The sequence below is a fragment of the Vulpes vulpes genome, chromosome 2 (assembly GCF_048418805.1).
Source record: "Vulpes vulpes isolate BD-2025 chromosome 2, VulVul3, whole genome shotgun sequence".
NCBI lineage: Eukaryota > Metazoa > Chordata > Mammalia > Carnivora > Canidae > Vulpes > Vulpes vulpes.
In genome coordinates this window covers 49,078,215-49,091,996 of record NC_132781.1, presented here as the reverse complement: position 1 = coordinate 49,091,996, position 13,782 = coordinate 49,078,215, and the positions used below count along the sequence as shown (strand labels likewise).

General features: G+C 54.5%; 1 protein-coding gene across 1 annotated transcript in view; it reads right to left on the bottom strand.

The window, feature by feature from the left end:
* QSOX2 (quiescin sulfhydryl oxidase 2) overlaps positions 1-13,299 on the bottom strand; it is a 32,313-nt gene extending 19,014 nt beyond the window's left edge. The window contains exon 1 of the mRNA XM_025982035.2: positions 12,981-13,299. Within this exon, the coding sequence (XP_025837820.2) occupies positions 12,981-13,299 (319 nt within the window). The remainder of the gene's footprint in view (positions 1-12,980) is intronic.
* Between the last annotated feature and the right edge of the window lie 483 nt (positions 13,300-13,782).

The window sequence follows — 13,782 nt, the reverse complement described above, 5'->3', positions numbered from 1 at the left end:
GAGACTGAGTCTGATCCTCCGGGGAGGTGGCTTCCCAGGTGGTGGTGTGCACTTCCACGAGGAGGTGGGTGACCCCTGGCTCCCTCCCTTCTCACTGACAGCCACCAGGAAGACACAAACTCCAGATGGGCGGCTGGTCATCCCTGCTTCGCATATGGTCGGGGCCCCTCTGTACAGAGGAACCCAGCTCATGGCAACCCTGAGGCTCAGAGCACACAGGAAGGGAAGTGCTTGGCTTGATCCTGTGGTTGCCAGTCTCAAAGCATGGCTTCCTGAATATCCTCCAAAAAGTGAGGTTCTCTCTTTACAAGATTTGATCCCTTTCCCTAGGATACGTGCAAACAGCTCCCGACTCCTTAGGGGACAGCCTGAGGAAGCAGGACAGGAGCACGGCAGTCTGCAGACACACAGCAGCAGAGTACTCACAGCATGAGAAGCACCCAGGTGTGGCCCAGTGGAGGCAGGTGGGGCATCAGGTGCTGACACCTGACAGAGACCTGGAGGAACCGGGCCACCTGAGGGATGGGCAGGTCCCTCCTGGGCTCCCAAGCATGTCACTGCCCCTGAGAGGCTCTGTGCTGCCGTGCATCCTGACAGGACACCACGGGTTTAAACCAGTAATCTGGCTGAAAATTACATCATAAACGTTTTCTCTGCATACTGGCTATGATCTCGAACTTCAGAGGTTACATTAAAAACATGCCTGGAAGGAGAGAAGACACCGGTCATGACGAGATCCCCAACACAAGGGCTCCTGTACGTTGCCAATTCCATTTTTGCCAGTTTTCCATCTAACTCACTACTTGTGTTAAAAAATATTCCCCTTTTTCCTCTGCCCTTACACATTTACCAGTTATCATTAAAATTGGAAGAATCAAGTGAAAAAAAGCCACAGCTGATTTTCACCCCAAAAACCAGTACAGTTCCACTCATGTTGCTACCCTGAAACCAATTCATGTCCTGGGACCATTTCAGACGTCTCAAAACAAGAATCACAGAACCTTCCTGAACCACAGGTCACATCTTCCCGGAGTCTCGAATTACATGGAACTAAGGAAGAACAGTTAATACTCTCATCCAATTAGTGTAGCAGATGGTCCAGAGCGTGGAGCTCAGCACGGTGCCAGTGGCGCCCTCCACTGCATGTGGCCCCCTCCAAGGCAGCAGCCCCCCAACCTCTATAAGGCACCTTCCACTGCAGTGGCCCCCACCCTGCACACGGCCCCCTCCACCACAGTGCCCCCACCCTGCACATGGCCCACTCCAAGGTAGCAGCCCCCCAGCCTCCATAAGGCACCTTCCACTGCAGTGGCCCCCACCCTGCACATGTCTCCCTCCACCACGGTGGCCCCTACCCTGCACATGGCTCCCTCCACTGCAATGGCCCCCACCCTGCACACGGCCCTCTCCAAGGTAGGGGCCCCCCACCCTGTATACAGCACCCCCCATGGCAGTTCCCACTGCCCTGCCGGGGGAGCCTTCTCCAGCCTGTCATCCTCACTTCTCTTCCCATTCATCTTGCAAAGTGCCTCCTCTTTGCTACATTGTCCCTGCCTCACAAACACAGGATTTCACCATTTACTGGGAATTTCCATGACATGCTGTCATTTCATGCTTTAAAAGAAAAAAAAAGCACCCACAGCCCAGAAAAAGTACGTAAGAAAATGAAAAACTGCCTCAAGGGCTGACACTGAGCATTCACTAGAATCATGATGAATAATCAAGCCAGATCAGAAACAGGGGGAAAAAAAAGAAAAAAAAAAAACCAAACCAGAAAGAATGCACTCTGAGACGTTCACTATGGTTTGGTTTTCACGGTAGGATTTGGTCTGACTTCCTAGTTTTCCTAATTTTTCTGAATAAGTGTGTCTTATGTATAGAAGCAAATGCACGCCATAATCCCAGGGTGGACACTGTGCTGTGCATGTGTGCCCTGCAGGCTCCTTGTTCTGTTTCCCAGTTCCCACCTTCTTGGAGTTCCTGGTGTAAAGAGACTCCAAACAGCACCCCACACAACAGACTCCATGGGTCAGGACACGGCAGGTGACAATGATGCTGAATAAAACCTGACCCAAGGCCACGGTGACACCAGCCACATTTTAATAACCCTCTGGAGTCAGATGTGGCACGAGAGACAGTGAACACACGAGCTTCGTGCATGGGGGGAGGAATGGCTGTCAGCCCTGCCATCGCAACCCGGTAACCACAAAAGCAGGACTGGATGCTGCTGTGCCCTCGAGAAGACTCTCTGGCACCCATGGCCTAGGCTCAGCCCCAGATCAGAGTGAGGCCTTGAAACCGCCCCCTGGTCTCTGTGCCCCCTCTGCAGCCATTCCCACCCCCGACTGTGACTCTGTGACTCAGCAGGCAGTTTTGATGACATGGTCCCCATATCATACACATGCCCCGCTCTGAGCAAGCGCGGGATACAGTATGTGTCCCAGGGCAGCAGCCAGGCTCCTGCACTCCCTCCAAACCTGCTTGCGGCCTGAGCTGCCCTCTTCCTTCCAGCTGGACTCCGCCAGGCCCAATATCTGCGTGCTGGTCCCACCTACTGCTCTCCCACGATATGAAAGAAAACATTCAGATCAAGGTTGAACTATGTGACTCTTAAATTCCAACCTTGGTTGGAAGGGGCCTCAGAGGATGCCTAGCTCTCAGCAAGACAAGAACATCTGCAGGTAAGATCACTTCTTGTGTGTTATCGGAACCTTCCAGATGGAGCCCCTCACCACATATTTCATCAGCTAACCTGTACCCTTGTCTCTCCTTCATTCACTCTCTGCCTCAAGCCACAGACAGGTCTGAGCACACTCTTGCCCCAGGACCTTTGTACCTCCTCTTCCTTGGGTGGAACACACTTACTTTCCTCTGATGTTTATTTGCTGCTTTTTAAAAAAAATTAATTTATTTATTCACACGAGACAGAGAGAGAGAGAGAGAGAGAGAGAGACAGGCAGAGGGAGAAGCAGGCTCCATGCAGGGAGCCCGACATGAAACTGGATCCCAGGTCCCCAGGATCATGCCCTGGGCTGAAGGCGGTGCTAAACCACTGAGCTACCCGGGCTGCCCTATTTGCTGCTTTATTCATCAATTTCTTTATTTTTTTTAATTTATTTTTTATTTTTTAATTATTTTTTTTTTAATTCATCAATTTCAACACAAATGTCACCTCCACAGAAGCCTGCCCTGATTCCCTGCCCAAGCACAGTTAAAAATGGCAAGAAAAGCTCTCCACTGGTCTTGCTTCCAAAACAAAGTACACTACGCAGTACTTTACAAAGCTTTCTTACCAAACCCCTACTGTGGCAGTCTCCCTGGTGAAATAGGCAGGATGCTACAGATGAGGAGGGTGAAGGCTGGAGAGACTAAGGAAACTGCCCAGGGTTCAGAATCACCTTGGCGGCACCACCACCTGTCACCCACCATCACGCTCACGGAACACGCACACAAAGACTTGCACGTTCTCCAAGTGCTCAAGCATCTTACCAGCACCGTGCTCTCCCTCTGCCCTCCACTTCCCTCCTCCCAATCCAGCCTGTGCTCCTCTGAACCCCACACGGTTACATGTGGAACCACCAACCACTTCCTCCACGAGCCTCTGTGCAGCATGTTTCCTTAAGTATATAGGAAACCAATTCTCTGGAAAACAACTTATCCTTGTGTTGCCAACATATTCTCTACCACTTCTCCACCTGACCATGGGCCTAACCATTCAGGCAGGAACCATGTTCAATCTGTGCTAAGCCCCACCCAGAGCCGCAGGGTGCAGCCGTGCCGACAGCACCCAGTGCAGTGACACAGCAGAAGCACGCTTTCCCACTCCCGGCACCCCTAGAGCTCACCTGACCAACTCCATGCCGTGCGCTCTGCAAGGACAGCTTCATCTCATCACCTCTTGCATCTTGTGTAGGACTCAGTGTTATTTTTTTTTCTTTTAAAGATTTTATTTATTTATTCATGAGAGACACAGGCAGAGGGAGAAGCAGGCTCCATGTGGGGAGCCCAATGTGGGACTTGATCCCAGGACCCCGGGATCATGCCCTGAACCAGAGACACTTAACCGCTGAGCCACCCAGGCATCCCCAGGACTCCATGTTCAACAAGCCCACTGATCCGTGTGATCCCATTTCAGCTTCACGCCCAAGCCTGCGAAGTGACTGTCACCCCTCCTACTTTACAGGCGAGAGAACAGAGCGCCAAGGCCCCACAGGGTAGGTGAGGGGCTCCCTGCACTGCCTCCCTCGCCCTGGCCTCCGGGACACCCTAGCTACAAGGTAGGGGACCCATTGCATGTGGAGCCCCTCTGCCCCTGGCGGCCCTCGACACAGAGACAGCAACTAGGAAGGCACAGGAGTGCCAGGTGGCTAACCTTCCTCACCTTCTCTGCCCCTTGACATTCATGACACATGGAACCTGAGCATGCCATTCCAGTGGATCTCCACGCAGGGCACACAGGGTGAGCCACACATGACTGGCAGATCACACTTGCCAACTCAGTGCTGATGATGCACCAGCCCAGGGCAATGGTGGGGAATAATTCTCTGCCTGACAAAGGGGATGCCTGGCTGGAGAAGCAGGAGACAAGGCCGAGGCAGGTTGGGCTGGCAATGGCACCGGCACACAATGGGGCCCTGGGAGCCATCCGGGGCAGAGGCCTCCTCTACCTGCCATGCAGCCACACAGATGGCAGCAAGCTGGGACCAGGCCAAAGCCCCGAGAGGACCCTGACGGCTCTGCGCTGTGGGAGCAAGGCCGTTCTCAACCAGCCAAATGGTCCAGACAGGCCCCTTGCTTTTTCTGGTCCTCTAGCCTCCATGCGTTTCACCGCCCACCCTGCCCCCAACAGCCACACTACACATCCTTCCGGGTCCTTCTCAGGTCACATCCTACCATGTCCTGGCCTCTGCCCCCTTTACTGAGCTCATCCTATTGACCTGCCAGGTGCCCCCAGAGGGCCCTGTCCTGTCCCAGCACCAGCAGGCCCATCTGTAGCTGATAGACGGCAGCCAGTGGCGGATGACATGGAGACACCCGTCTAGAAGCAGACCATGCCCCCTACATCCTGCTCTGCCTCTTACCAGGTTTGGAGAATCTAGGCAACTTCTCAGTCTGTCTGCCTCAGCTGCCCCGTCCGTAGAACAGAGGACACATAATATCGACCCTCTAAGGGGGTCAGATGGACAGTTGGGCTGACTGACAGCCACACATCCCACTCACGGCAAGACCGGTAAGCGTCTGCTGCCAGAATGTGTTCTGAGCCCTCCCCATAGCCAGTGGGGCAGCAGGGGACCCCACACTCGTGTAAATCAACAGCAAACTCCCAGTGACCCTGGCAATTGCTGTGCTACCAGACACTGGCAATTGACCAGGGTCTGAGAGGTGGGGATGGGAGGGGAGACAGCTCCAGGTAGAGACCAGCAGGCAGCAGGGAAGACAATCAGTACCAGCAGCTCGAGTTGGGCTGGGCCAGTGCCTGCGAGGCTGAGGGTCTCGGGAGCAATTCTGTTCTGACATGCACAGAGGAACCAGACATACCTGCAACGTGGTGAGTGCACAACATCTCGCTGACGGGCAGTGCAGGGTCCTGGTAGCAGAGGGACTGCAGAGCGGCTGCCACCCCTCTTGGGGTGCAGGAATACCCAGGGCAGCAGCCTTCCTTGGGGCTCTGGCAGCTACAGCGAGCAAGGTCCAGACAACACTACTTCAGGTCTCTAGCCCAGCGCCCGGATTCTGGGTAGACAGAGGGTCCTGCCCAGCCCATACCCCACAGCTGGTGCAACGTTCATATTCGGCCATGACTCTCAGGCCCCAGGGATTTTGGAGGAACTGGGCACAGGTTATTGGCACAGTAGCGACCTTCCCCCCTCCAGTACCCAGGAGTTAGGGCCAGAGTGGAGGGCAGCTGACCCATTGCATGTGGAGCCCCTGAGCCTTCCCCACACGCCTCCCCCCTGCCTGGCCCTGGCAGCACACATCCCTCACCTACTGCCCCAGGCACAACCTCCCAAAATGCAACTGAAAGAGGCCCCTTGGTCCTGCACCTCCTTGCCCCTGGAAGCTGGGATCCAGCTCTCCTCCCAAGGGTGCTGGCTACTTGCCCAGGCAAGAAGTCGGGGCAGCCAGGCTCGGGGGAGCACATGGTCTAGGTCACAGATGCTACTATGGGGAAAACAGAAGTGGCACAGACCACAGTCACCAGCTCTGGCTTTTCAGCCTCCAAAGCTCCTTCAACTTTCCCAGGCACCCAGGAGGTGGACCCTGCCCTTCTGAAATAGAGCACAACTGCTGGTGGCTTAAAAATGAAAAAGATAGAGCACCATGGTGGCTTAGTGATCGAGCATCTGCCTTTGGCTCAGGTCATGATCTCGGGGTCCTGGATCGAGTCCCACATCGGGCTCCCCACAGGGAGCCTGCTTCTCCTTCTGCCTATGTGTCTGCCTCTCTCTGTGTCTCTCATGAATAAATAAATAAAACCTTTAAAAAAAATTTAAAAGATAAAGTTTGGTTTCCCTAGGTTTTAACTACCTGCTTGTCCTCATCATAACAGTGAACAGGGCAGAGTTGCAATGTCACCCATGAGCGAGGCCCTTGGCATGCCGGATGCCGCTGGACGGCTCTGCAGGGGCTCCCAGAAAACCTCCAGCACAGGAGTCTTTCCTATCAGCCATCTCTGATAACTGAGGTGCTTGGTAAATCCAGCAGCAGGAGGGCTCCAGACACCACATCCACTGCAGCTAGTGTCAGGGCCTAATTTCCAAAAAAGCTAAAGGCAGGTCTCATACAAACACAGGACAAACAGGCCTCAAAAGTGTTCCTGACCCAAGCACTGAAGGACCAGGTCAGGGGTGCGTGAACGGAGCACACAGCCTGCCAGAACAGTAGGCTCCAAGACAAAGCTGGCTGATGCCCAGCAGGGCAGGAAGCCCCTCACCTCCGGGACAGAAGTTGTGTGCTCCTAGCAGATGAGGTGTGTGAGTTAACGTGTAGCCTCAGAGTCAGAGCCCCTAACCAACACTGAGCATGCCAGGTCTGATGCAGGTGCAGCCCCCCTGCAAGCAAGCCCCCAGGGGAACCCATGACACAAGGCCCTGGCACAGAGGACACACCACCCCTCTTTTTTCATAGTTGTGGGTTTTTTTTTTTTTTTTTGCTGTTTTCTGGCACTGATAGGAAACATGCTATTTGCTCATGCCTTTATTTTTATTTATTTATTTTATTTATGATAGTCACAGAGAGAGAGAGAGAGAGAGAGAGAGGCAGAGACACAGGCAGAGGGAGAAGCAGGCTCCATGCACCGGAAGCCCGATGTGGGATTCGATCCTGGGTCCCCAGGATCGCGCCCTGGGACAAAGACAGGCGCCAAACCGCTGCGCCACCCAGGGATCCCCATAGTTGTGGGTTTTAAATAATGTTTCTTAATGGCAGGATGTAGAAGAAAACTAGCTCAGCATGGAAAGTAGCCCAAGGCAGCCGCTGTGCCTGGAAACATGCCATAAATCCCCATGCCTCCCGTGCTTCCAGGAGGGAAGATATCTCACTTGGTGAGTTTTGCCCAAAAATCATCCATCCAAAAATGCAACACTACCTAGAATGCAGTCTTTCCTTCTGTTCACAAACTCCAAGGGTCACCTCCGAGATACCCGCACTGCTGTGGAAAGACAAGTGTCACGGTGCCTACAGCTCTTGTACCCGCCTGGGTCCATCAGCATCCCCAAAAGATGGCTGGCCCTGCTAGGGCTCGCTCACATTGTTCCAATCTGACCCCTGTTGGTCACTGGCGCTCGGTTCTCCAGGGAACAGCCAGAGATTTTTTAACATAGAAATCAGATCATACAACCCCCTGCTTAGAACTACTGTTCCTTCCTGCCGTTCAGGAATGAGACCATGGTTTATCTCGCCTACAAGCCTGAAGCCATGGGCTTCCACCTGCTGCCTGACCCATCAGAACCTCCTCATTCACCACCGAGGGCCACAAGGGCCCCTTGCAGTCCTCTGGACGCCTGCGGTCCTGCCTGCCACAGGGTCTCAGCACTTGCTGTGGCATGCCCCTCATCTTCTGAATGTCAAATGCCATGCGAGGCCTTCCTCCACCACCCTGTGCCAATCCAGTCATTGGGCTTATTTTCCTAGGACATATGACCTACAACGAACCTCATTTTGTTTGTGTTTCTGTTCACTGTCCCTTCCTCTGAGGCACAGGCTCCACTTGGATCATCCCTGCCTGGTTCACTGTTTCTCTGTACCTACCAGGGCCACACAGAATGTAACCAGTACAAGTTCCAACGTGTGGAAGGAGGATGCAAATTCTCCCTCCGGGGGGAGCACAGAGGAGTATGGATGAGGCGAGGACAGTGCCTTGTGCCGGCACACAGAGGCAGCTGCCTGCCCTGGTTCCCCAGGATTGTCGTCGTCAAGCGTGTCTGCGGAGCTCCGCTCGAGGCACAGCACGCCCGCCTGCCGGAACCTGGCCGGCTGAGTGGAGGCACAGGCTGACGCCTCACCAGGTCTTTGTCTGCCTTGGAAAGGAAGCTGCCCTGCACTAGGCGGGAAGGCTTATGAGGAAAGCAGATGAAGGAGAATTTCAGTTACAGAGACACCAGCAGTCCCTGTGCTGGCAGATGGAGGCATTCACGGAAACACAAAAGACAGTCTATTTTATCGAATAAAATGCAAACTATTTCAAAGGTTTAGCTTCGGGGTATCTGCCTCATTGAACTCGTGCCCTCCCTTCCTCCTGCCTTTCCCACCTGTCTAGATCCCACACACAAAGGACAGAAACACACAAATTGAATGCAAATTGCCTGCTTGGTTGAGTGTCAGGCTACCCCCAACGTAAGCCAGGGTAAAGGGCACTAGCTAAAGGGCACTAGCTGGGAGGCATCCGCAGAGCAAGTCCCGCTCTGCTCACAAGCCTGCCCATTTTCAGGACCAAAGGCTTAAAAACACTCATCAAATAATTAAGCTTCTATGTAACAGCAAACTAAAATTTATCTCAGGTTTACCTGTCAAGCAACTCTATGACAACCTACAGGATTAAACCTCATACCACTACTTGCCAAGTTCTAATAAAAAGTCTATAGAAGTCGGATTTGTAGGCAAGCATCAATTTGTCATAGAAAGTGATTATAGTACAGGATCATTACCCTCTGGGATTTAAGAGCGTGTAAGAGGAAGGTTGTCTGGAAGGTGGAGCTGCAAGGAGGTTCTCCACCCTGGTGAAGCCTGGGTGATGGGGCTTGCACATTCCAGCCACCAGAGGACGCTCTTTCCCTCGGTGTAGACCCCTTCTGGGTTAAACAAGGGTTTTTAGAGGACTCCAAGATCAAGTGCAAGTTTAAGCTATACAGGCCTGGGTAGTGGCACCCAGGGGGCTCAGTCAGTTGAGTGTCTGACTTTTGATCTCAGCTCAGGTCATGACCTCAGAGTTGAGAGTTCAAGCCCCGTCTTGGGCTCCACGCTGGGCATGGATCCTACTTAAAGAAAAAAAAAAAAAAAAAATATATATATATATATATATATATATTTACACACACACAGGCCTGGGTAGAAATTAAGCCCATGTACTGATAAGCAGAGGCCAGAGTGAGTTATCTAGAAGTTACTGGAGGTGGCTGGAGAGTCCTGGCATGCTGCCTCAGTTTACCCTCAGAGTGGAGGTGGACCAAGGTCTCCATGGTGCTCCTACCCCAGCGCTCGGTGTAGTGGAGTTAAACTAGTCCTACACACAGTCCAGGGCAGCTGTTCCAGAGGTGGGATGGGACACAGCCATCCCGGATGCAATAGTCTCTCCTGAAAGACTCACAACAGTGCCCGAGTCCCCCAGCTCATCTTCCTGGTGGCCCTGATGACCTGGGTTCTCACTGAGCTTGGCAATGCTGCAGCAGTACTCCTCTGGTCACAATTATCACAGAGTCTGGGTCTCACGGGCATGTCTTACTCAGGCTAACCGGGGCCAGGGGTGAGGGGCACAGCAGACCTTCCTGGGCCGTAACAGGTCGTTGTTGCCCTGCCTGCCTCCAACCCAGAGTCGAGGCAAGCACACCCCTGGAGGTGCACTGATCTGTCACTCCACTGCCATCGGCACCCCTCCCCCATCACTCACCAGCCCTACTGGAACATGGGCCCATGGGGAACACCAAGTGGTCCCGGCTCATCTCCAAGAAACCTGCAGCCTAGCCAGGTAGACAGGAAGACCATATGGTGAATGAGGAACTCAAGGGGGGCAAGCCAGAGTGGACTCTGGGCAGCAAGAACAAGCACCTGCCCCACTGCTGCCACAGAGTGAGCTATGAGCCCCAGAGCCACGCAGCCTGTCACTCAGCTGTATGACCCTAAGTGAATGACTCAGCCTCATGGGGCCTCCGAAGGTCACCCTCTGTGACATGGGTGCACCAACACCCCCTTGCAGGACAGGAAGAAAAGGTATGTGCTGGAAGTGACTGCCTGCTAAGTCTTGGGCTGCTCTTGAGCCTCACCTAGAATTCCAGGGCCCTGTTACAAAAAATCTGCCCCACTTTGGCAAGACAGGAGTAAATGCAAGACCCTAAGAACAGATGCTGAGGCTTCAGGATATTCCCTGAGTTAACCAATGTCTCCACAGAGATACTTCACAGACAGCTCAGGGGCCATGGGATGGATGTCTCATCTCTGGAGTAAGAAGATGTGGCATCACAGAGGGACCTAATGCTATAGCTCTGGGCTAAATGATTTCCAGGAGCACAACAGAGTTTTGTTTTGCAAAGGGTTTAGAAGTGACAAGCTGAGCTAGATCCACATAAACACTGGAACAACACCTGGTTACACTCAACAGTAGACCTTTTGTTTGTTAAGCCACCTTCTTAGAAGGAAAAACATTCATTTTCAAAATCTTGAAAACGTCACTGAAGTGCTCAAGTTCAATCTAAATCTTTTAGGATAACAAAGGTATCCCAAAGCTGTGTGCAGAGAGGGCTTGGGAGGAGGAGCCCCACCCTCTGCAGACCACTCCTCAGGCTTCCTGTCCCTTCTGAGCAAATGGCAGAGGCCCTTCAAGTAGAAGGGGTGGAGGGATGGCAGGGGAAACAGTGCCACCGCCACTGCCTCCCCCCCCAATCTCACTGGGGAGCAGAGCCTGTCCCACTTTCCAGAAGCCTGGAGATGGTGCTGAGGCTGGGGGCGGAGTGGTGGTGGATGGGAAAAGCTGGCTGGACACTCTCCATCTCAAGAGGGATGGAGAGAGGCAACCAAGGGGGCCCAGTGCAAGGTCTCTTGGGAGACTGGACAGCTGAATTCACAATGGGGCCAAAGTGGTGACAGGGGGAAGGAAGCCAGTGCTCACTCAGGACCACAGGTAACGATGGGATTCTGATCCCCTGTGGGCAGCTGGCCAGCTGGGGGGTTGGGGGGCTCCTTTCCAGTGATTCCACGGGGAGTCGGCTGAAATGAGGCACAAAAAAGCATCCTGTGGTAGATCACGTAGGAAGCAAAGGCTTAGACTTGGCAAACTTCTTCCCTGAAGAATTCTTGTGTGTGGTGGACATCCACGAGGGGGAGTTCATGGGCTGTTTCTTGGTCCTCTTGGCCATGAGCCTTTCCTTGCAGGTGTCTCCTAGGGCTGGTGCTCCTGAGAACAGTAATCCTGCAGCCCTGGGGCTTGTGCTGACAGGATGCTGGGCCTCATTCCAGTTTCTGACCCAGTGGGTCTGGGTTGGGGTGGTGACATGTTTCTAACAAGTTCCCAGGTGACCTCTCTTTGGGGACCCCAAGCGGGCCACTCCTTGGTGCTGAGGGCTCTAAGTGCTCCTTGGCGTCCCTATCCCTTTTCAGACCATAGTTGCTTTTCACTTTCAGCCATATTTCCCTTCCGTCACAGGTCGTCTTCCTGTCCTGACTTGGACACTGTCCAATCTTGTTAAGGTAACCTTATTTAGCTAATAGTTGAGTTAATCACACCATTAGGTACAGATTTTACCACTTTCATTTCCAGAAAAAACCTTCCTTCCAAGTTCCAGGGACATCCTTACACGCTGGTTCGACGACAGAATAGTTTGCAACGTTCAAATCTGGTTCACCCTATTTATATTTCAGATACTATATGAGAAAACCAAAATATGCACAAAACAGGCGACAAATGTCTTGTCACGGGTACCTGCACGTGAATGTACATATCTGTGTTTCTGCCACTGAAACACAACCCCTGAAAAGTTCTCCTGTTATTAAAATGCTTGTTTGTCCTCAGAGCAAAGGCTTTAAGAAAACCTACTAAGATGCTGTCCACCCCCTGGGTTCCAGACACTGGGGACTTAAGAAAACATGAGCTCAAAGAACAAAGTCTTCAGAATCAAAAATCCCAAGACCAGGAGGTAAGAGGAAAACCCATCTTAAAGATCGTCATCGACACTTATGCACAAAAACCCTATTTAGGCTCTTAAAAAGTCGGTGAATCTGTTTGGCTATGAGAAAAATCACAACAAAGGATATGAGACTCAAAGTACAGGCAGAAAGTGGTAGCAATTTGCTGTCCTCTTGCCCACGGAAATACATAATTAGAGGTTAGCTGCGCACCAGCTCAGCCCGCCAGGCCTCACTCTGGCCGAGGACAGCTCCGGCTGCGGAGCACCCCCCCCCCCCGTGCCTCTGGACAGCTCAGCCCGCCGGCGGGGAGGGAGCCGCAGACGCCCCCACCCCCAACTCCGCCTGCAGGCCGGCGAGTAGCCCGGGGACCGGTCCCCAGCAGGCAGCACGACCGTGCGGCCCGGAGGACGTGGTCCCGCTCGGCCGCCGCAGAGGTCTCCGGTGCCGGCTCCGGGAGCCCCCAGCCACAGAGGGCGGAAAGGGCAGGGGGCTCGGGGGCGGGACCGGGACGTACCGAGGCGCCTAAGGGGGTGTGCGTCAGCGAGCCGCAGGGCAGGGGCCCGGGCGGGGACCCCACCTGCGCGGGGCGGGCCGCCTCACGGCTCCCGGCGGCTCCGCCTCGAGCCTCCAGGGCTGCGCCTCACCTCGCACGTCCCTGGCCAGGGCCCGCCAGGTGGGCGCGTAGCCGATGCAGTGGCCGCACCACGAGGAGTAGAACTGCACGAGCCACGCGGCGGAGCTGTTGGCCGTGGCCCCGCGCACGCTGCCGCTGTCCAGCACCCACACGGCGTCCTCGCCCGCGCGGTACAGCCGTGCGGCGCCGCCCGCCCCGGGGCCCGCCGCCGCCGCCGCCAGCAGCACGAGCAGCGGGGGCAGCCTCCGGGCTCGAGCCGCCGCCGTCGGGGCTCCCGGGCTGCGCGGCGCCGCCGCCACCGCCGCCGCCGCCCCGGCCGCCGCCGCCATGTTGGGAGTGCCGCGGCGCGCCTGACCTTTCACCCTGGCAACCGGCGTCACGTGCGCCGCGCGCGCCCGGCCCCGCCCCCGCGCCCGTCAGGCCCCGCCCCCCTCCGGGGTCGCCGGATTTAGCAACTGAAAAGGTCCCGCGTCCGCAATGCAAATTTAGGGACTTTCTTCGACTTACCTACGCGGGGCTGCTGATTGGGAAACTCCCATTTAACCGGAGTTGTGGGGGGACTGGGGGAGCGGGGACTGTGCTTTATCCGGGAGCCCCACCTGGGGCTTCAGAGAGTCTGCTACCCAGACCTGGACTTTTTTTTACTTTTTTTTTAAGATTTTATTTATTTATTCATGAGATACACAGAGAGGAGAGAGAGAGGCAGAGACACAGGCAGAGGGAGAAGCAGGCACCATGCAGGGAGCCCGACGTGGGACTCGATCCAGGGTCCGGATCACGCCCTGGGCTGCAGGCAGCACTAAAACGCTGAG